Source organism: Phocoena sinus, chromosome 7 (assembly GCF_008692025.1).
Source record: "Phocoena sinus isolate mPhoSin1 chromosome 7, mPhoSin1.pri, whole genome shotgun sequence".
NCBI classification, from domain to species: Eukaryota; Metazoa; Chordata; class Mammalia; order Artiodactyla; family Phocoenidae; genus Phocoena; species Phocoena sinus.
In genome coordinates this window covers 98414505-98436724 of record NC_045769.1, presented here as the reverse complement: position 1 = coordinate 98436724, position 22220 = coordinate 98414505, and the positions used below count along the sequence as shown (strand labels likewise).

Sequence of the window (22220 nt, the reverse complement as noted above, 5' to 3'; positions counted from 1 at the left end):
AATACTACAGCTGCCACTATAGTGACTTGGGGAAGCAGGGCACCATCTATGCCCGTCAAACCTGCTTTTTTTTTGTTAACACTTTTACATTACAGACGCTTTGTAAATTTTTACATTTACATTACAAAAATTTACATGTATTGTCTGTCTTAAGCATTGGGTCTCTGTAATAGTTTGCTTGCAAAAAAAGTTTTTGTTATGACTAAAAAAGATTTGTAATCCTCTGATCTAATCCAAAATCTTCTTTCTGGGTAAGACCCAGAGACTCTCATAGCTAATTAGATGCAAAACCAAACTTCTCCATCAGAGGCTACTGCTAGGACCCTTTTCCTTTTTTCTGAGCTATAAGTCAGGAATAAGAGGTGGTATGATCTTACATCTGAAAGTGCTGGATGAACATCTGGCAAGCCCCTAAAGTTTTACCAGACACTGTACTCAGCCCAGGTATTAAGGTGTGATTTCAGCTCTCAAGAAGCTGAAACACAAATAGTGTAGCTGTCTCTAGAAAAAAATGCCACCGATTTCTACGGCTTGTTCCCTCCATAATTTGACTGTTCAAAGCACCTTTCTTTGATCTGCAAAATGAGAACAGTGAGGCCGAAGGACTGCACTGGGTTTCCCAGAGGCAAATGGAATCTAACCTAAATTTCCACTTTGAAAGTTAAAGGAGTGAAGAATATATGATGACAAATGACATAGGGACGAATCCCTGCCCTCATGCATCTTCCATTCCAGTGATAGACAAGATAACTTCTAAGTTCTCTTCTAACACAAAAGCTCTAGGTTATTAGATATGGGGAGAAAAAGCAGAAAGAGAGAGAGAGAGAGAGAGAGAGAGAGAGAGGCGAGTTTTCTGTTTGTTGTTTTTCAGCGAAGGCTGCAGGACAGATTCAAGTTGAAAGGCAGATTCTGGGAACAGTAACGGCAAATCCAAGGCTGTTCATCACCCGCGTTCTGTGCTGGTCCTCTGCTCACCTCTCAGACTCACTGGCACACACAGATCACAACCACTCCCAGTTGGCACCACCTTTATGTTATAAATTTCTCTTGTAAAGCCACATGACCTCTGTTCTGCTAACTGCCTGTGGGGAAGACTGGTGGTCACTGCCTTTTTCTGACCCTTTTTTCACTCCCCAACTCCCTCACTAGCTCCAAGCAGAAATTCTCTTCTCCTTTATGCCAAAGTGAAACTTGATTCTTCAAGACTGACCCCAAAAGTCCCTCCAGGGAGATAGCCTCACCACTTCATGCCTTTTGCTGGGAACCCTGCTGGCTTTCGATCTCAGAGTCATAGACCGTTCAAACACCCAGCCCATCGATAAACATTCAGCAAGCCCTTGCCATGTGCCAGAGCTTCAGTGGAAGAGGTCACAGTTCCTGCTGTTAAGGAACAAGCAGGGGAGGCAGATGGGGATAACAGCAATTTGATGGTCATGGTGAGAGGAGGGGATTATGGAATCCCAGGAGAGGGACAGAAGCCTAGATCTAGAGTTCTGACTTTGAGTTGACCCGCTCCGTTTGAAATGGGGAAAATAAGTCTTCATCTGACATGGGATGATAAGACCCTATGATGGCCCATGATGTAAGGTCACTGAGTAGGAGCTGTGACAGCAACAAGCAGGCATGGGCACGGGTGGGGTGTCTATACCATACTTTTGGAAACTCTGGGAACTTATTTCTATGCTGCTGGTATTTTTTTTTTTTTTTGGCCTCGCCTTTTGGCTTGTAGGAGCTTAGTTCCCTGACCAGGGATCGAACCCAGGCCCTGGCAGTGAAAGCGCCAAGTCCTAAGCACTGGACCACCAGGGAATACCCTATGCTGCTGGTATTGTTAGTGGCTTTTAACATTTCTAACTTATTCTCTCTACAAGTAGACTGTAAGCTCTGTGTGGGCAGGACCGTGCCTCACGCTTCCTCTCTATTGCCCCCAGGACTTAGTGATGATTCGTGGTGAGTCCCCGGTCAGCACTAACTGAGTCTACCCATAAGCATGGCCGAAGGAGAGGTTTCACTCTGCCCAAATGGCCTAGGAGCCTCCTCTTGCACACTTAACTTTCCTTCCTTGTACATCTTCAGGCCTGTAATATGAGTCCTCCAAGAATCGGTCAATAATAGGACAGCACACTCTATGAATCGCCCCAAGGTCCTTAGAAACAAAGGATATTCCTTCACCTGGATATGGGTCATAGGATCCTTTTCTCCTTAATTAGGCCCTATGGTGAAGTGACTGACACAGCAAACTCCAGAACGTGGGGATGAAAGGGCCAGGCTGGCCAGGTGGATCACTGTAATGGAAGAAACGGGTATCTTTCCATTTTCCCTCAGTTACCAGACTGTCTGCTTCACAGCTGGTCATAAAGGAAACTGACTGATCTTCTCCTTGCTAGAGTATCTCTTTAATAGAAAACGGACATGGAACAACTGGAGAGTCAAATTGTTTTAAAAAGTTGGATCTGTATGTGAGGACAAAAATACACACTGTCTGGGTACCAGGAAAAAAAGACATGAGTTTTTTTAAAAATTAATAAATTTGGAGCGAGCAAAGGCTTTCTCAAAAGAATGATGAGCTTGGCCCTATGAAAATAAAATCTTCTATACTGCGAAGAACACCCTAAGTGATGTTCCAAGCAAATGAGCAACTGGGAATGACAGGGACAGTTTGTATCACAAATGAAGGAATCATCTCCCTAAATGTTACGAAGCTCTTAGAAATGGTGTTGGGAACGACTAACAGCCCAGTCAAAAACTGGGCAAAGGTCACTCCCGGATGATTCACAGATTCAGAAATACAACGACATTTAAGTAGATTTAAGCAGAAGCTCTCAGCCTTACACTTCATAAGAGAAATCGAATCCAAACCACACTGGAAATATATTTCTTCTATGTAAGATTGGCGGAGCACAACAGGTTGACCTTGAATCTGTTGGTGAGGCTTTGGGGGGACCAGGCACGTCAATCACGGCAGGTGGATGTGAAAACGGCCCAACTCCTCTGACGATGCGTTTACTGTGACTCAGAAGTCTAATTCTGGGAACCCATTCCATAGAGGACTAGTTCCATTAACTATGTACCTAGTACATAGCTGTGAGAAAGGAGGAGGAAGACTTTTCCGTACTGACACGGAGCGATCTCCAGGATATGTTGTGAATCGGAGGAAGACAGAACAAAACAAGATGCAGCACAGAATGTACAGTTTGCTTTACTTTATACACAAAGTATTTATTTGCATCTGCTTGGTTTGCACAAAGAAAGACTCGAAGGATGAGCACGAAACCAGCAAAGATGGTTAACTTATGTGAGGCGCGCGGCACAGAGGTAGGGCAGAGGCTTCTGCGATCCAAACAATAAAATCAAGCTGTGCAAAACGAGACCTGAGGAAAACTCTGAGGAGCTCTCCAAACAGCAGGGACTGCTGGATCCTGAAAGCTGAAGCTTGATGTCCGAGTCACTGTAGGCTTTCTTTACAGCGATAGAACATCAGGCCTGGTGGCGGGGGTGGGGGCTATCCGGAAGACATCCAGCTCGGGATTGGCTGAATGAGGGCAAGACAGATGTTTGCTCAAGATCACTCAGTAAGTTACGGTCCAAGAAGGCACATGCATGCTCCAGGATGGGCATCTGAGCCCTTGTGCACGTCTCAGAGATTTCGTGGGCGCTGTGGTGCAGTGAACGATGCCAGCATAGCTTTAGGTCTTCCCTCAAAATACTGATCCTTGGTTGTACAGTACGGATATATTTGTAGGTTTCTGGCTGGTTAAGGAGGGGTGGTTGGGATGGGGGAATATTAGAAATGGTCTCTGTCTTTTTTCTTCAAGTCTGAGAACAAAATATGCTAAATAGTTAGAATCCATGCCTCCTTTCTCCCCACACCTCAAAGCTTTGCACATCCCATTCTCTTTTTGCAAACATTAATAATTACCTCTAGAAAGATTTCCCCTGAATACCGAGCTCCTTCTTTTCCCCACTGACCCTATTTCTTCAACAGAGCTCCTTCTACTGACCTAGGCTTTCTGTTCCTGAGATTTATGTTACTCTTCTTAGTCTGAACCATTCTGTGGAAGGGTCCTGGCAAGGGGCCCTTTCCAAATGTCACAATGTGCTTTTTAGGCAAGTAGGAAACGCTGAGGTCCCCCAGGGACCCCAAACACCTGCTGACGATGTTTTTTCTTCTTTTTTAACATCTAACTGCAGTTTACCTGCTTCGCTAGAGCAGCGTGAGGATTAACTGTCCTCGGGTAACTTGCAAGTCTGTAAAGGAGTCCCGCCTCCTCTGGCACGTGTTCTCTAAGAGAGACAGAAATGAAACACTAATAAGAGGCTTAATGGGTAGCAGCCTCAAACAATCTGCGGTCTGTGTTAGTACTTCAGACGGTCGCCCTGTCCCTGACACTCAGACAGAGGCACCGGACCGGACGCCACAGGCCATTGTGAGAGGCCCAGACAGAAGCACGGACGTCCCTTCCAAAGCCTCTCGGAGGACGTGCATCTTAACCCCCAATCAGGTAGCTGGGCCAGGCCTGATGCACCCGCTGGGCCAGGCCTGATGCTGGGCAGGCAGGGGGATGTGGCTGCTGTCACAGTTTGGCACAAATATTTGACAGCTCGTCCCTCCCAACAAACATTTCCGATACGCGGAGGTTAATCTCGTCCCGGCTGCTTCTCAGCCCTGCTGACATCCTGTGCAGGATAAGACTTTGTTATTAGGGCCGCCCTGTGCGTTATAGGAGGTTTAGCAGCGTCCATGGGCTCTACGTACCAGACAGCAGCCCTCCCTACCACCTGTGAATTGTGACAGCCTGTAACGTGTCTGGACATCACCGAGCGTCCCGTGGGGAGCACAGTCAGCCCGTTTGAGAGCCACTGGGCTAGATGACCTAGAGTGAACACTGGAGGTATCCCTCGGATTATGGGTAAGCGCTACACAAAAGTCATTTTCAGACGCGCTTCTGGGGCTGCAGGGTGGCAGGGGCCTTGGAGGTCTAGCAGGTCCTTCTGCGTCCCCTGCATGAGACTGAGGAGATGCACGCATTTTCACAAATGAAATGGCATCCGATTCATTGCTTATTTATTTAGATTCGCTGCCCAGCTTTCTTTCAGTCCTGGCAGCCAGAGATTGCTATTTTGCACAGCACTCTGTGTTATTTGCTCTCCCTACCTAGTCCACAACAAGCAAGGATTTGTTCTGTGCTTTGAAATTCTACTTTGCAAGCTCCTGTTTAAATGTCTGGGGCTGTGTTGGAACTTGAGGTGGTAGCACTGGGGGAGCTGTGGTAATGGTTGGGGGGGGGGAGGGCAGAGTGTCCATCACAGAGTGACAGACTCTACGGGGGCATCTCTTCCCTCCAAAATGTCTCTTTCGGGTCCCCAGACTTAGTCCGCATCTCCTCTGTATCCCGCGGTCCAGTTTAACTGAGCGACGGCCTCACCACGGCACACGGCTCTTTTGATCGGAGGGTAAACTCATTCCGTCCATCGTGACATTTGCTTTCTTAAGGGCCTCACACTATGCAGCTTTAATAATTAATTAAATGCAGGTCACATCGCAGCCTCCCTTTTCAAGCCTGTCTGAGGACACAGCGGCTTCCTTCTGACGGTTAGCTTCTGACCACGTGGTTTTTAGAAGCTGGTGGGGTTTTCTGTTTTGTTTTGCTACTGTGCGTAACACGTGGGGACACTTTTCCCCACTAAAAAAACCCCCAAACTTCAGCAGAGTGCAAACCCAATCGGAATAGCTGAAAGGGCTGTGGCTTTTCTGATGGGGAATAAATGGTGACAGAGAGAAATTTGAGAACCTGGCTCCAGTAAGGGTCTCCGAGCAGCCTGTCTGTCCCGGTCAGTACTTTCCATTTGTCATGCAGGAAAGTTTAATGCCAGGAGACACATCCCTGGTGTTTTACTGCACGTATCTATTCCCCTCAAGTTGGGATGGGCTTGTCAATATAAAGCCAATCTTTAAAATGATCTAAATAAGAGAGAAGATCCAGGAAGGACTAAAGAGAACTCTTACTGCTAGTGTCCATTTGAAACTAAAGATTTCTCCAGGGGAACTCAGAATGATTATAACGAGTTTGGATTTAGTTTAACCCAATGCTGATTTGGCATATTACAACGATTTGTCATCTTTAAGCCATGTGCCAGATGAACGCTTTAAAATAGATGCAACTTTGCGTGAATTCTCTACAATATAGCAAAATCTGATTGCTCTATTAATAGCCAAAGTCCTTGGCCTCGGCAAGACAGAGTGGCAGCGTTTTTAAAATTCATCATCTCTGCATAATTAGTTGTGAATCTCAAAATATTCAAGCTGAGGAATTAACCAGGAACTGGAGCCGTTATCCTTCAGTGTCCCTTTTCATAGTGGTCCACAGTCATCATGTCCTTGTGTTTTTCTAATTACTGCAAAACCAATTGTTTTTAACTCAGCTGCCCTGGCTCTTTGTACTTTGTTGAATGTAATCACCTTGAAATGAAGAAAACGTACTTCTCGTTCAGGAAACTGGGGCTTTTCTAGAGGAGCAGTTGGCTGTGGGACCGTGGTTCTGGAGCTTTGCTCATGGGACCTGATCAGTGCATTTGAGGGTGAGGGGTCAGAGGAGGGAGGGAGTGTTCTTGAAACTAAGTTCTAGACCACAGTGATCTATAGACCCTCGTGGGAAGTCAATTTATGAAAACTAAAAACAAATGAAGTTCCGGTTCCTCACTCTGAGCGTGGCCTTAGGCAGTAGAACACAACTGTTTAGGACTCGAGCAGCATCTCTCTCAGATGATGCTTCGAGTCTGTAGGTCTGCTTAGAAGCATCGAGGGAGCAGGGCTATGTCGCTAACCTGCCCTCAAACGCCAGTGTCCAGCACTGGCCTGGACACAGAGTCAGAGCTGAATAAACCAGATGAACTAGAGTAGAGGTCAACTCTCTTCTTTGCTTTTATTCTTTCTGTCAATCTTGTTTATCTACTAACCACTCCAACTTAGAGATTTTCAAAGAACAAATATTGGAAGAGCAAAGGTTCTCAACCATTGTCTCCTTCAGGTCTCAAGGGTGTGAGGCATTTTCATCAATAAGAGTGACTCTCTGTGACAGTAACTCCCAAGTTGGGGCAGAGATTATGAAAATCAAGCCAGGGGACCGGGACCATTTAAAAGAGACAAAACAACACAGAGGAGTCTGATATGCCTCCAGCAGCCCCCATGAAGAATCATCATTAAAGAGGAAGCTGAGGGCTTCCCTGGTGGCGCAGTGGTTGAGAGTCCGCCTGCTGATGCAGGCGACACGGGTTCGTACCCCGGTCCGGGAGGATCCCACATGCCGCGGAGCGGCTGGGCCCGTGAGCCATGGCCGCTGGGCCTGCGCGTCCGGAGCCTGCGCTCCGCAACGGGAGAGGTCACAACAGTGAGGGGCCCGCGTACCGCAAAAAAAAAAAAAAAAAAAAAAAAAAGAGGAAGCTGAATTATGTCTGTATCCAGGAGAAAAATTGGAAAAATGGATTCACCAATTCCTCTAGCATAGCCATACAGAGAAGGAGACATGTCCTTATAGAATTTCTCTCTGTAGGTGGATGCTCTGGGTCTTTCTTTCTCTGGCCGAGGAAAGGCCCAAATGGATGATGAACGTTGCGTGAGGTTAACCAAAGCCTTAACCAGTCCTGTGTTGCATTTTTTTGTCAACGCTTATGATGTTGTTTACCATTTATTCAACACCTATGATGTGCCGGGCCCTGTGCTAAGTGCCGAACACGAATGAGAAGACAGAGAGCCGGGAAGGCAGGCGTTTGTACAGGGAAAAAGAGAGGTTCGAGCTTGGATTTTGGCCCCTTGAGGTACCTGGCAGGGCAGGTGATGGCGGTGGGCAGCCAGATGGATGAATCAGAAGCTTGGGGGAGCAGCCTTGGTTAGAAATTGCTCCTTCACCTTTTGCCAGCCAGGTCCAGGGCCTTCAGTCAGGGCTGAGACTCCCTGGCGGGGCTTCATCGCTGCACGTCCGCTGGGTCTTCCCTGTTCTACATTCTGGCCCCGGTTTGCTCTCTCTCTCTCCTTCCCCTTCCCACCTCTGTCCCTTGCTCCTGCCTTCTCCCAGGCCCCACCTGCAGGAAAGGGGCAGGAGTATTTGTTACGTCTAGCCTGGCAATCTGGAGCGGGCAGCTCCATGGAAACACGGACTCACTCCACCCACCCCTTCACCTGCTGCGTCACCTACCCAGCTGCTAAAACCTGCTCCCACCGCTGCCTCTCTGCTAACACCCTGGCCTTTCTAAACACATTTCAGAGTCACCCTAAAGAAACCAACCATGAAAGGAAAGACGTGTCTTCACTTGAGTGCATTATGAGCCCTTAGGCAGGGTTTTGGAAGGCAGGATTCTTTTGCATAAGAGGTCGAGGCCACCGAGTGTCCATTTCCTAGAAGCCTCGGAGGACAGATTGCCACTGGCAGGTGCCCTCCCCTACCTTAGGGAAATTTCAGGGAACCGGGGAGAGAGGGTGTGTTTCAGAAAGGCCAACTAGCTTGGAGAACATCCATTAAGGCTTTAAGATCTACTGGCACATTCCATCCTGCAGGTTGGGGACCTCTATTACAAAACCTTTTTACTTAAAGAGGGAACGGGCTCGGGGTGGGGGGGCTCGGGGCTCGGGGGCAATCTCACTTCGCAGGCACAGGTGACGAAAGCAAGGCAAAATCGTGACTCCAAAGGGGAAAAAATCTCTACTGCACACCCGAGGCATGTACTCCTTTTATTAGTGTTTTTCTCTTAATTGTTGCTATTTTCTTTTCCTATCAACTTTGCCAACATCCAAAATGTTACCGGTGCTGCATCGACCCCGAACGTCCCTTCCCAGGCTTGCTGGAAGCCAGCACACACCCACAGGCACGCCAGCCGTCCGCACGCGTTTTCCCTCCCTGGCAGCACTGACATCAGCCAGGGCTGGGGGGTGGCTGGATCGGGCAGGGTGGGCAGATGACAGAGTTCTGGCAACAAGTCCATGTTTAAAGACAGAGGGCAGATGCCTGGCTAGAGGGAAGGCTCTTCTTGCTGGTTGTGCTGCTTCCAGGGTTACTCTGCACCTTTTCCCGAGAAGCACCACGTGCACAGAGGCTAAAGCAACAGAATGAGGGAAGCCTGCACCTCTCAAACGGGGATTTGCTCTGGTTGGAGGGAAGAGGATGAACACGGTGAGGACAGAGAGAAAAAAACCTGAGGCCGAGACTCACTTCAGTTTGCAGGGGGATAGAAAAAAACGGTAAAGGAGCAAGTTCGCTGTTCACCAGGATCCGTAGCCATCACCGAATGCGTATCCCTTATTGCTCTGCGCAAGTCATCTAAACAAGCCGGGTTAAAACTCTGAACCCTAAAGTGATTTCTCTCCTACTGACAGGTACATCCTCATTCAGAGTCAGACAATTTGTCTTAATCTTGTTTCCTTTTTCGGGATGTTTTCAAACTGCCTTTAGACCGTCCCTCCTTCCCCATCCCCACTTCCTTCCCCCACCCCTGGAACCCCACTACCAGTGTGAGAGACGGGTCTCAATACGAAGACTGTGTCCCTCTTTTTAGCAAGTAGCATATGGAATCGTGGGATTCCTCCTTGACATACTTTTTCCACTTGGCTTCTGAGACGTCACGTTCTCCTCTGCCCCGCTCACTGCTGGTTCCTACCCAGTCTCCTTTGCTGGTTCTTTCTCTTCTCCACGACCTTTACACGTGGGAGGGTGAGGTCCTCTCTCTGTCAGCACTCTGTCCTCCTCTGATCTCAACTGGACCCAGGGCCTTAGGTGCCATCGACACGCTGACACTCCAATTACCTCTCCAGACAAGACCTGACCTGCCCAACTCCAAACTCACAGCCCACTGCCTACTCACACCTCCGCTTGCAGTGGGCACCTCGAACTTAGCATCGATTACCACTCTGCTTCCCCCAACCTCAGCCTTCTCCACTGCAGTGGGCAGAGCTCTGTCCCTTCTAGGACCCCAGCTGGCAAACCATCCTTGACCCTGCTTTTTCTTTCACCCCCATCTCCAAGCCATCAGTGATTCATGTTGTATTTTTAATCAGAACTGGAATGAGACCATTGTCACTCCTTGTGTTGTACAGTGACCCAAATCTGGCTATTAATATTGAAAGTTAATTGAAATAAAAACAAATTAAAATAGAGGAAAATGGAACTCTTAGGGAAACTACAGCAAAAATGAAATTTAGACATTCAGTTCCTTACACTAGCCACATCGCAAGAGCTCCTAAGCCATGGGTGGGTGATGGCTACGGTATTGGACAGGGCCGAGACACCGCAGAGAGTTCTATTAGCTCGTGCTGCCCACTGCTCTCACCGTTACCACCCTGGTCCCAGCCACTGACACGTCTTGCCTGGATGAGTGTCACAGCCTCTTAGTCGATCTTGTTTCTTCAGCCCTCACGACACGGCAGCCAGAGCGGTCCTCTGAAAACATCTCAGATCATGCCGTTCCTGTGCTCAGAGATGTCCAAAGACCCCCATGCGTGGCTCTCGGGGAGAAGCAAAGACCTCAGAAATGTGAGCAAGGCCGTACGAGAGCTCTGGCTCCTCTTCCGTTTACTGGACCTCACCTCCCCGTCCTGCAACATACCCCCTCTACCACAGCCACGCTGGCTGCCCGCTGCTGCTGTCTCAAGGCCACGCGCTCCCCCCAGGTATCCTCCAGGGGCTCACTCCCTTCCCTCCACCACATCTCTGCTCAAACACCAACTTCTCAGGGAGCCTTGCTCTGACTGCTCTATTTTTTTTTTTTTTTTTTTTTGCGGTACGCGGGCCTCTCACTGTCGTGGCCTCTCCCGTTACGGAGCACAGGCTCCGTACGCGCAGGCTCAGCGGCCACGGCTCACGGGCCCAGCCGCTCCGCGGCATGTGAGATCCTCCCGGACCGGGGCACGAACCCGTGTCGCCTGCGTCGGCAGGCGGACTCTCAACCACTGCGCCACCAGGGAAGCCCTCTATTTAAATTTTAACATCCGCTCCCACCCAACCACCACTCCGGAGCAGCCCTGCTCTCCCGTCCTACCCTGCTCAACCTGTCTTTTCCATATCTCCTTTCAACAAACTATATACATTTACTAGTTTATTCTACCCATTTTTTTTTTACTGTCTGGCAGAGATCTTCGTCCATTTACTCACTGCTGGAAAGCTAGCCCAGAGGAGGCTTTTTATAAGTATTTGTTCAATAAATGAATGGAGTTTTAGAGCCGGAGGCACAGTTGAGGGTCAATGAGGTAAGGTTATTCTTCACTGTGGACCCATGTTAAGTTCAGGGTAAGAGCTGGACTAGGGAGCTGGCCTGGCCTAGGCGTCTTCATGGGGAAGGACCCATGATGATCAACTCTCCTTCCCCTTATTTGTCACAACCAGAGGGACGCTGACGCAGCCCCGAGAGCTAACAAGGACAACAGTCTAACTAAAACACCAGGGGGTATTCTCCACTTTCCTCTTGGTAAGCCTTTGCAGGATTCACCCATCTGTCCTGCTTCTCTGGTGACTTGTAGGATGCAAGCAACAAAGAGGAGGCTCAGGTTAATGACTATCCTTACACACCTATCTCACCCCCAGGTATCACGAATGTCAAGACTCTTGGAAAACCGGAAACACACAGGGTTGCTCGATTACGTTTTTTTTCAAAAGCAACACATCAGGCTTGTTTTAAAAAGGAAAGTCATGGTTTCATCACATAATTGCCAAATTCGTATTTGAGAAAAGCTGATTAGGACAAAAAGAATGATTCTCCATTGTATCATTAAAATATGTCTGACAATCTAGAGCGGATTAGAAGAAAAGCAGATCCTAGACCACATTTTGTGTTCGGGGATCATCTGTCCTCTTGTATCTGTAAGGAAATGCCATCTGAATATATATATTTTTAAATGCCTCGGGATGATGGTTTTTCTACTGCCAATTCTCTTTCAAATAAAAATAACGTGAGAAAGTTTGAACCTCGTATAAACAGACGTGCTCATAATGGCATGCGTAACAGGTCCAGAGTTACAGAGCAGGATACGAGCAGAGAGCCTGGGAACACCCCATCCATGGCTCACTGGATGACTTAACTTGCCGAAGTATGTAATTAAGAACAAAGTTATCTTTATAGTCATTCCTTCATTAGGCAGATAACTCCACCGGAGACTTTTTGGGAGACGCCAGATAGGAAATAAAATCCTTACAGACTGCACTGCCATGTCATTAAGATAATACCAGAAAGCAAATTGATGCATGTAGACAATCTTCCATAAGTACCAGAAAATTAGATCTCGGGAGAGACATGGAACTGAGATGTAAAATCAAAGCGGGGTGGAGACAGAGCCCAGTGAAAGGCGTGATGGACAGCTTCCCGAGAGACAGGAGCCCCGAGGGTCCCGGGGCCCCGGCGTTCATTACCTGGGGTGGCGCTCTTCATCGCTTTCACTAACTTGCCCCTTCCAGCTCCAAAACCATTATTTCCATAGTCGGGGTCACTGTCACTACCACTGCCACCGCTGGCAGAGTACGCACACATTCTGGGTACCTTGTCCTAAATGAGTAACATGAGACCGTTAAGATTATTCACACTAGTCAAAACGGGCAGAGCATCCCGTCAGGATGTTCGTACCTGGCTGTTGGCGTGTGCACAGAATTGCATTCCCGCTGCCCCACCCCCAGTCTGCCTGGTCCGTCAGTCTGCCTCACGCGGAGCTGGTGAATTCTGCTCAATTACCAGAGCTGCAGATATGCACCTGCACTGACGAAGCCACTGACCACACGCTGCCACTGTGTCCCCGTCACAGGACAGTCCCCACAGTTACCCGCTCTGCATTTGGTACAGTTTTTAATGGAGCCTTATTTTTCTCAAGTGCCAATTAGAGCTGCTGTCCCAGGCCTAATGGCTTATTTATTTATTTTTATTTTATTTTTTGGCTTATTTATTTAGCTGATCTCACCACTGGCTTTCAGGTATCAGAGGGTATGACAATAATCAACCTTGGGAACAAAAGAATAAATGCTTACCCAATACCTAATTTTATGCCAGCGCCTAAAAGGATAGGAGGCTTTAGGGAGGAACACAACTGCTAGCCTACAGGGTTATACATAATCCTTGAATCTACTAACAGGTCACAGGTCAAGGGACCTGGTCTCCCCGCTTACTCACAAGCACACATAGCCTGACCCAAGAGGACGTTACAGGTGTGGCCGTAACACCAAGTTCGGGAATTGTGGACGTTGTTGATACCATATGGATGGTTCTTCCTGCTGTGCACACAAGTGGAGTACTGATATCTAAGACCGCAACTCTTGTGTGTAGAATCAAGAGCATTTGGGGCTGTCTTTTATATGTTTGCAGACTGCCGTGTTAGAGCCGATTATTCCACACCGATCCCAGAGAGTTCAGGCACAGAGGTACGGGATGCGTCTCTAAAGTCAATCCTGTTTGGGAGGGTGCCATTTGGTGGGAAATTATAAAAACACATTTTAGGATGTAAGCCCCCACAGCTGGGGTTATAAATTCAAGCTGCTACTTATTTCCTTTATTCCTTCATTCACGGAATCATTCATCGACCCATTCAAAAGATGCTGTGCTAAGCATCTTAGTACCCACTCTGTGCTAAGTGGTGTTCTAGGTCCTGGGGGTACAGAGCTCTGTACAGGAGGTACTGGTGGTCTAGCAAGGACGATGTTTGCGAAGGATGACAAGTTTACAGCAGTGGTCCCAAGGGAGCCCCACGTCTAGAGTTCCAGCAGGATGCTGGGTATGACGAGATGCATTTTTTCATTCCTCTATTCAACAGACACAAATGGAACCAGGCACTGTGCTTGGAACTGGAAATATAAAGCTCACTCTTACTTTAAACTTTCCTTCCCTGCGGTCAATGAAGCAGAGCTGTGAGTTCCAAGCCACAGTTGTGACTCTTACAAGTCAGGGCAGGACTTCCAATGGGCAAAGCTAGTGCAGGAGGATGAAGGGGACCCCAGAGAGGTGTGTGTGTCGGGGAACATGAATGTTGGGTGAGGAGTGCCCTGCCATCGCACATAGAGGGGGTAGCTCCCTCCCGGCCAGCACTGAGGAATTCCCTTTCTCTTTCTCTCGCTTTTCTCTGTTTTTTTCTCCTTGGAATTGCTTGAGCCCCGCTATCGCCACCTGTTGTTTCTGAACTGTTTCCCCCTCCAACTCTGGATGTCTTCTAGGATTTTCTCAATGTTTTGGTCCCCAAATCAAGCACAGACTTCTTGAAAGAGTGCTCCTCAAAGTGTGCCCTGTGGACCGGTAGCGCCGTCATCACTGGGGAATGTATTAGAAGTGTTCGGATCTCACCCCATCGGTACCAAACAGGACACTGGCTGTATGTGGAGAGCAGCAAGATGTACCACCCTCCAGCTGATCCCGATGTCTGCTCGTTTAGGGAACTACTGCTTTGGAGAAAACCGAGAAAACCCTAACACTTAAAAGTTAAGTCATGATAGAATACACCGGTTTACTCCTTTCAGACCCTTCCTCTGAGTGCTGGACATGGAATTCAGAGGGCTGAGTTCTGACGTCAGTGTCCCAGTAACTTCTGCTTGGACCTTGACCGTGGTCCAGCATCTCTGGAGCTGCTGTCCTCTGCTGTACATCAAGGCTGTAGGCCCAGGGGATCGCTTCGCCTACTTGTCCAGGGTACCGTTTCCATACCGAGGTGCTAAAGACTGAAAGAAGGCTCTACCAGTCTGGCTGTGGGGCATCTCAGATGTGGGCTGATCTGGGTATTTCGTCATCAAGGTTGGGTAGCAACCCTAGTAGAGATAGTGATAGGGCCTCCTCATGCCGGGATTGGGAGAGCCAAGGCGGCAGAAGCAGGAAGGGCCAAGGAAGGGCCGGGAAGCTCAGGTAATCGATCCTAATTGTCCTTTCTCCCACTCTTCTCACTATAGGTACCACCAAAGACACCGAAGTGGACCAGCCCAAGGGCGAGCTGAGAAATCGTGAACAGGCTGAATACGGCCCAAGTAATTAGTTGGAACAGGTAAGCGGGAGGGCACTGAGGAGGGACTACCACATAGCACCCAGGGAGGACCCAAGACTCCCGGAGCCCCGAGCTCCTCCCCAGGTCCAATCACACTTCAGGAGGCCTGTGTGCTTGCCATCTCAGGGCGGATGAAGAATCCCCAGCAAAAATGATGGGGATTGAAGAAACACACGTCTCACTGACCCCGGCAAGTCACCTGACCGCTCCAGGCTTTAGTTTCTTCATGCCAAAAGGGAAAATAATTACACCTGCTTTACTGGTTTCATGGAGCAAGGTAAAAGACAAAGTAACTGATGATGAAAAAATATCATTGAATCATTCTAAGTGGTGCTCTTAGGGCTTGGGAGAGTGAACGGCCGTTCCACAGTGTCTACTCAGGGCAGAGCATCCTTACCTCAAGAGTTGGGATGCAGATGGATGGAATCATTTGAATTACAAGAACTCACAGTGTTACTTAATAATTCAGGAAAAAAGGAGAGCCTTGGTCTTTATGCACTAATCCCACAACAAATCTGACTTAACATTAAAATCTATCACAGAAGTGGTTAAGGAGGTCATTTTTCACACTCAGGACAATTAGGTGGAGGGTGCCCTCCTGTCGACTCTCCTTACCTGGGTCTCCGCAGCAGTGCCGTCCCCCCCCCAGGCTAGAAGTGGCTTGCTCTCCACTGCCGTTGTGTTTTCAGCATATTCGAATGACGAACAAGTCTGAGGCCTTGGCTTGGCTTCACTCTGCATTTGGGAATTGATTTTTCCTAAATGAGGAAATGTATATGAAATCACAACCAGCTTTCTTCAACTCTTTAACAAGTTTAGGGATGAGGGTAGGGGAGATAGTCAGAAATAATCCGAAGGGTCCAAACATGGTTAACAGCTTGGTTTCCCAACATTCTGTCTCCTGCAAGTCTGTGCTAACCGAAATGTCTGCATAATTACGTGTATCTCTGGAGGATGTCCACCTTGGAGTCCCAAATGCAAACTGTGCTTGGACCACTTTTCCAAAAATTGTTGACAAGTTTTTCACGTTAGAAAGGGTTCAGTGGGCAAACTGCTTGGGAAACGCTGATCATTCCTCAAACACTGTTATACATCAAATAACAAACAAGCTTCTGTTTTGGAGGACTTCTCGGAGCCTTCATTATGCTAATGGGGATTTTCATAATTTCCAAAGGGAGGATGTGAATCCACAGCCTTTCCCAAACATGTTTGCTCAGGGAACCCTGATTTCCCTAGGAAACTTATGAAGGTCATTCTGAATAAGGTGGTTTGCGAAACTGCTCAGAGGCCCTTTAAGATCTTGCTGGGCAGTCTCAAACTCAAATGTGTATATACCTCAGCCAAGCTTTTTTTACACTGCAGGTTCTGATTTGGTAGGTCTGGAGCAGGGTCTGAGAGCTGGCATCTATGACAAGCTCCCAGGGGCTGCTCTTGGCCCATGGATTACATTGTGAGTAGCCAAGGGTGCAATTAGCAGAGGATGATTAAAATGTCTCCATTACCCATAATAGTGGATTAACCTGCAGAGTGTAGTCTTTCCTCCTGTCAGAAAGGAGAATTGCTGTCATTATCCTTCAGCCTCAGTGATTATCAACAGGACAGGCTGTGAGGGCCTTTCAACAGCATTTTGCTTGTGAGCAGAAGTGAGGTAATGTATTTTCATCAGCACTGGAAGGTCTGTACGGTTCCTTCCATCTTTGATACGGGGATAAGAAAATAACTAATTCAAATGCATATATTAACCAGGAATTGACTGCTCAAAACCACTTTCCTTTTTCTTTTCTTTTTTTTTTTTTTGCGGTACACGGGCCTCTCACTGTTGTGCCCTCTCCCGTCGCGAAGCACAGGCTCCAGACGTGCAGGCTCAGCGGCCATGGCTCACGGGCCCAGCCGCTCCGCGGCATGTGGGATCTTCCCCCACCGGGGCACGAACCCGTGTCCCCTGCATCGGCAGGGGACCACTGCGCCACTGCGCCACCAGGGGAGCCCCCACTTTCCTTTTGTTCCAACTAGATCTCCATTCCTTAATATTTAAAATGAGTAACCAATGGCCACAGAAAAGAGAAAAGCCTTGGAAAGGCAGCCCTGCCTCTGACCCGCAGTGACAACATCTTAAGGTAGACAGGAAGCTTCTTCGCGATGGACGGCACAAAAAGGTCCTGCAGTGTGTTGACCTCACTCTCTACCGTCTACTACTTTTTTGTTTTTACAACTCTTCATGACAAGCTAATTAAGACACAAAACTAAGAAAACCGGTGCACTGAATATCAGCAGCAAGATCAGAACAATCTCCTTCCTATCCCCTTCTTATGAAGCAATTCGAGGCTTGCAGTTCCTATTCAATTTGTTATAATGACCGTGTTTAATCATGGAGTCCGCTAGGCAGCCTGCCGCTGAATGGAGGTCACACACGTGACTAGTCAGGCATGGAGCACATCATCTATAACTGCAATTTCGCCCCTGAATCTCCGGAGGCTGTGTCATTCATTAACAGTACATTTACTTCAAAAATAATATATGTCCCAGCGTTTTCAAATGTAGCCTTGGCTTGAAATAAGCAGAAGTTTGTGATGAAACATTCACGGCAGTCAGTACTACTGCATGGAGGAAGAACTCAGCCATGGGAATAACCCAATCACACTGACTCACAGATGTTTAATGAAAAGTCTTCTAATTTCTCAGAAGCCCATGGTATAATCTCTACTTGTGGTTGCTTTCTCATCATCCAATCATAAATGAAAGTCTTTAGAATTCTAGTTCATGTGCTTATAGATGTCATAAACGTACCACGAGGCGCACAAGTTAAAAGTTATCTAGTGTCATCCCGAGCTGCAATAAATATTTTTAATCTTGAGGGAACAGTGAAAAAACTTTGACCCTTAGCCTGGCCCTATCTTTAATCACGAAAGCTTGTTTCCATTGACTACAGCAAAGGATGGTACTTCTCAGTGGGAGGGCTCCCTCCGTCCCGTTGTAGTTAACAGACAATCTACTGCTAATATATCAAACTACGTTTTTTATAGCTCAACGTATAAATACATTTGAGCGGGCTAGGAATATGTCAGAAGACATATGTTTCTGTGAGAGGGCAAACAACATTTCAGCTAAATTTACGTCTACGCTCAGAGTTATACTCTGGTCTATACTCAGAGTTAAGTTTTAAAAGACAAAATCTGAAGTCTACGTTGTATGGTTTTTTTCTTTGTCAATTTATATATCCATCTACCTGTGCTAACAACGTGCTTGTTTCCTTTATGTGTGTGTACACTCCTTAAATAATACTGAGAGTAGATGATGTTTAATACTTGTTTTCTTTTTATGTTTTGGTTGAGGACATACAGGGATTTCATGCATCTACATTTCCACTGGGCAGAGGTCACCGACTGACCTCCTGGTGGAAATCTTTTCTGCTGCCTGTTCTCCATTTTTGTCAGCAAGCGCATGATTCTAGCGAGCAAACAGTCTCATCTGGAAGGTAACAGGCATCTTACCTGAGGAGGCTGGCTTGGGGAGGCGACTCTGAAGAGGTCGCATCCCTCTGGCAGTCATGATGGGGTCGGATGTGGAATGAACAATGGCGTTGTCTTTAGATCCCCGGCTGTCTGCAGAGGAAGGCACTTCTCGTTCAAGGGTCTGGGCTCTTATGGAGGAAGCTGCACAAAGGGCTGGCTGGAGAGACAGGAGGGGCTCAGTGTCATCGGGGGAGTCTGCCTGGCACAGGTGCCGTCCCGCTGAGCGGTTTCCTGAGTCTGGGAGCGGGAAGGTTCCAATCCCACTGTCCAGTGTCCTCATCTGGCAGTTCGTTTCTAGACAGAGTAACATAGTGAGAATTAGAGACTGCTCACGTAAAAGGAGAAAAGGATCATGGGCATTTGGATCTGGTCTGGAGGAAAGGGGATATCTAGAAGGAAGAAATACTCGTAAGGGTGTAGTAGATTTCCAGGGAGTGGCATGAAACAGACATCTAATTGAACACGGAAATTTTCCCTTAACATAATACGGAGTAAGAAGGTTAGCCATTACTGGCAGCGAGAGTCACGTGTACATACAAAGTACATGGTTCTCTAGAGTTATTAGGTTAAAAGAACGGTCACTGGAGACCAAAAATTATTTTTGATCACCCTTATTTCAATTGGGAATCGTATGACTTCAATCAACTAGGTAACATTTATTAACTGAAATAAGATGAGTAATGAGCACACGTAATAAATTGAAGTGATGTCCTAACAAAGGCAGCTGTGCATCTCTTACGTGAATTACCATCCGCCAGCAGTTAACTAAGTCTCTGGCCTCTCCATCTGACTGTGAGGACAAGTAATTCACATACTATAAGGGTCATCCCCAAAGGTACATCACTTATCATGTGGGCTTCCTATGACTCAACTGCTATCTGAGGTCTCACAGGGAAGGTCACAGGGCCACTTTCTGTCTTTCCATCTACCTTCACGTAACGACAAAGCTCATCAGTACTCTTTGGATCTCTTGTCAGTCCCAGGGCTCCCACTATTCCCTAAAACAAACCAAGTTGATTTCACCATATGTGTGACATATTCTGCCAATTACATCTCACCTTCAAAACATTTTATATCCAAGAAAAATACAATATCTGAAAAAATTATTACAGAATTAATTCCTGAAATGTGGTGTAGTTTATCTAAGCCAATGAGACAGCTTCCAAGATCCGCTTGTCACCCAAAAGCCTCCTGTTTACACAATAATCTTAGAGTGAAACGGCCTTAGTAGAAGTTTGTATTAGCATCTTATCAGTCTAGGACTGGAGAAGAGGCACATCTTAACACCGTGTTAGGCACGGTGGGGAATATAATAGACTATGCTGTGATCTTTGTATCAAGAGGCTCGGCGGCTAACATTTCAGTGGTGCTCGGGAGTCTGGTCTCTGCTAATAACTAATTGTGAGAGCCCTCCACATAAGATCCTTAACCCCTCAAGGGCTCAGGTTCCTTATAGAGTTTCTGTGAGAATAAAGATATGTTCACTGTGGAATCTCTTGAATTTAGAATGACCCCTAGCACACCGCAGGATAGCTGAATGAAAGAAATAATGAATGACGACGTATAAAAAACACTAGATATATTTATTAGATTTCAGTAGATATCTGACAGGTAAATAGTTTATCCTTCAGTACCTTCCTCACACAATCTCATTTGATGCTCACCAATTAGTATCTGAACTTCAGAATTTGACCATTCCCCTACCTTTCTCCTCAAAACGTCTCTGCTCTGAGTACTAGAATTCTGCGAAATTCCTAATACTAAGGTGAAAACAAAGGGGTGGGGGTGGGTACAGAGTTAGCTTTTATAGGTTCTAGTAGCTTTGGTCCTTGGCTTTAGAAGCACTAGAAAGATGAAGTCCCTGTCAAAAGAGAGGATTCAGTCTCCAAAGGGATATTTAGTAGGAAGATACAGATACCCTTTCTCCAGTACGGTGCCATTTAGCCATCTCAAACGCCATCTGATCTCAAAGACTGATCATGGACTCCAGGAGCCCTGAGTCACGTGGCTACAGTCTGAGATCTTTCCCAGAACCACAAGGGCTAAGTTTTAGTTCCATTCATTTCAGGGCCTCCACCTGGTCAGCTTTCCTCTCAACCAGCTTCCGAGATTATTCATTATCTTCTCTATTCATTTTCTCCTCAATTAAGCCGACTCAATTGCTACAAAATAGCCTTTTGGAGAAATAATCAGCTGTTTGCATGGGAAGGCAATGCCAAAAAAGAAAGATCTTCTTATTCAGAATTTGGTGTCCCTTCTTCATGTGAGCCTAGACATACGACACACCTCATATTTAACAATGTCCATACGTTGTACTTGGAGCAATTCTAAATGTCTGAACTATTTCAGTCTCACACAGGAGTAAGTGGATCGGAATCGACCCAGTCTTCAGGGATGGGGATCAAAGATTCATGGGATGTAATAGCTGTGTCAGTCCCTACGTGCCCCAGGCTGCCTGCCATAATAATTTCCTCCCAGCATCTCCAGGATGCCTACCTCTGAACAAAAGAATGCTCAACATGGCAACATTAGGGGTTCTTTTCCTTTTGTGAAAATGGATCATCAAGTTTGGCTGCAGCGAGGAGTTCACTGCTTTCTTTGCATCATCCCTTCATCTTCTCAACCTCAAAGGGTAAGAACTATCATTGCCATCTACAAATGAGAAATCATGGCTCAAAAAGGTAACTTGTCCAAGGCTGTATGCTGTAAATAAAGAGCCTTGGATTTGAATCCAGACTTACATAAATACAGAGACCACGCTCTTAGCCACCAAGCTATACTGATTCTGCCAAAAAGTTCAGGGAAATCCAGAAGTGGGGTCTGCTCTGTTAGCAGCCATTGAGGCAGCCTTGTGAGCTCAGAGTACACAGAAGGGCCCCCTGCCTCTGGCCAGTGCGCCCAGCTTCTCCTATGGCACTGGTGCTGGCCCTGAATTCCAGCTGGTTCCCATACCTCCCATCCTGAGGATGGAGTTAACAGTTGGCATTCCCGGCATCTGCACGGTTCCCGAGAGCCACAATTGTCCGGTACCTCTTCCCCCACCCTCTTGGATCGATCGCATCTGTAGACTCCCATGCCAGGGTTTTTCTGGCATTTATCTCATCTCTCTGGCCCTGGTGATAGGCATTGCCTGCAAGGGCAATATTTTTCTGGCTTTGTCTAAGAACTCTCTCCCCTATAGGTATTTTATGAGTTAATCCAGTCCCTTCAAATGGAGACTCAAAAAGCAAAGTGGGATTCTTGGCAACCTTTTCAGTGATTTTGCTGGGGAAAGGCCCCAGACACTAAAGCCCATGTATGTTGGCCTGGCCTGTAACACCAGGCAGGAAATAGGGCAGGGAGAAATCTGGGGTAGGCAGAAAGACGAAGGAGGTCTAACTCTGGTGCCCTTCTGAGGACACCAGCATTTTTGGGCACCTGTCCCTTTATACTATTTTCTTTTCCCTTCTTTCCCTCCACAATACTGTCATAATCAGAAGCTATAAAACAGGATTTCTGGTATTCCTGAGTTCTTTGATCCTCTAAGAATTGTGTGCACTGACATTAAACACAGAAATCACCTGTTATTAAAGCCCCCTTTTTATTTCTAAACATTACAGATGCCAAAGGCAGTGAATTTGAAGGACTCACTTGTAATACCGACGAAATGAGGTATGGACAGTCAGGAACTCAGACACCATATGCCAAGCTTCCCCCTCAAGCGAATTTCTCCAGAACGCATA

General features: G+C 47.1%; 1 protein-coding gene across 8 annotated transcripts in view; it reads right to left on the bottom strand.

Moving 5' to 3' along the window:
- Window positions 1–22220, bottom strand: part of NCKAP5 (NCK associated protein 5) — a 992075-nt gene that overhangs the window by 28812 nt on the left and 941043 nt on the right. For 5 of the 8 annotated variants that reach the window (XM_032638276.1, XM_032638275.1, XM_032638278.1 and 2 more), the window contains 4 exons: window positions 18478–18792; window positions 15602–15744; window positions 12390–12522; window positions 4197–4282 (listed from right to left, as the gene is read on the bottom strand). In XM_032638276.1, the coding sequence (XP_032494167.1) occupies window positions 4197–4282; window positions 12390–12522; window positions 15602–15744; window positions 18478–18792 (677 nt within the window). Of the gene's footprint in view, window positions 1–3412; window positions 3533–4196; window positions 4283–12389; window positions 12523–15601; window positions 15745–18477; window positions 18793–22220 lie in introns of those variants that run through there. The other 3 variants (XM_032638281.1, XM_032638283.1, XM_032638280.1) reach the window with 3 other exon arrangements.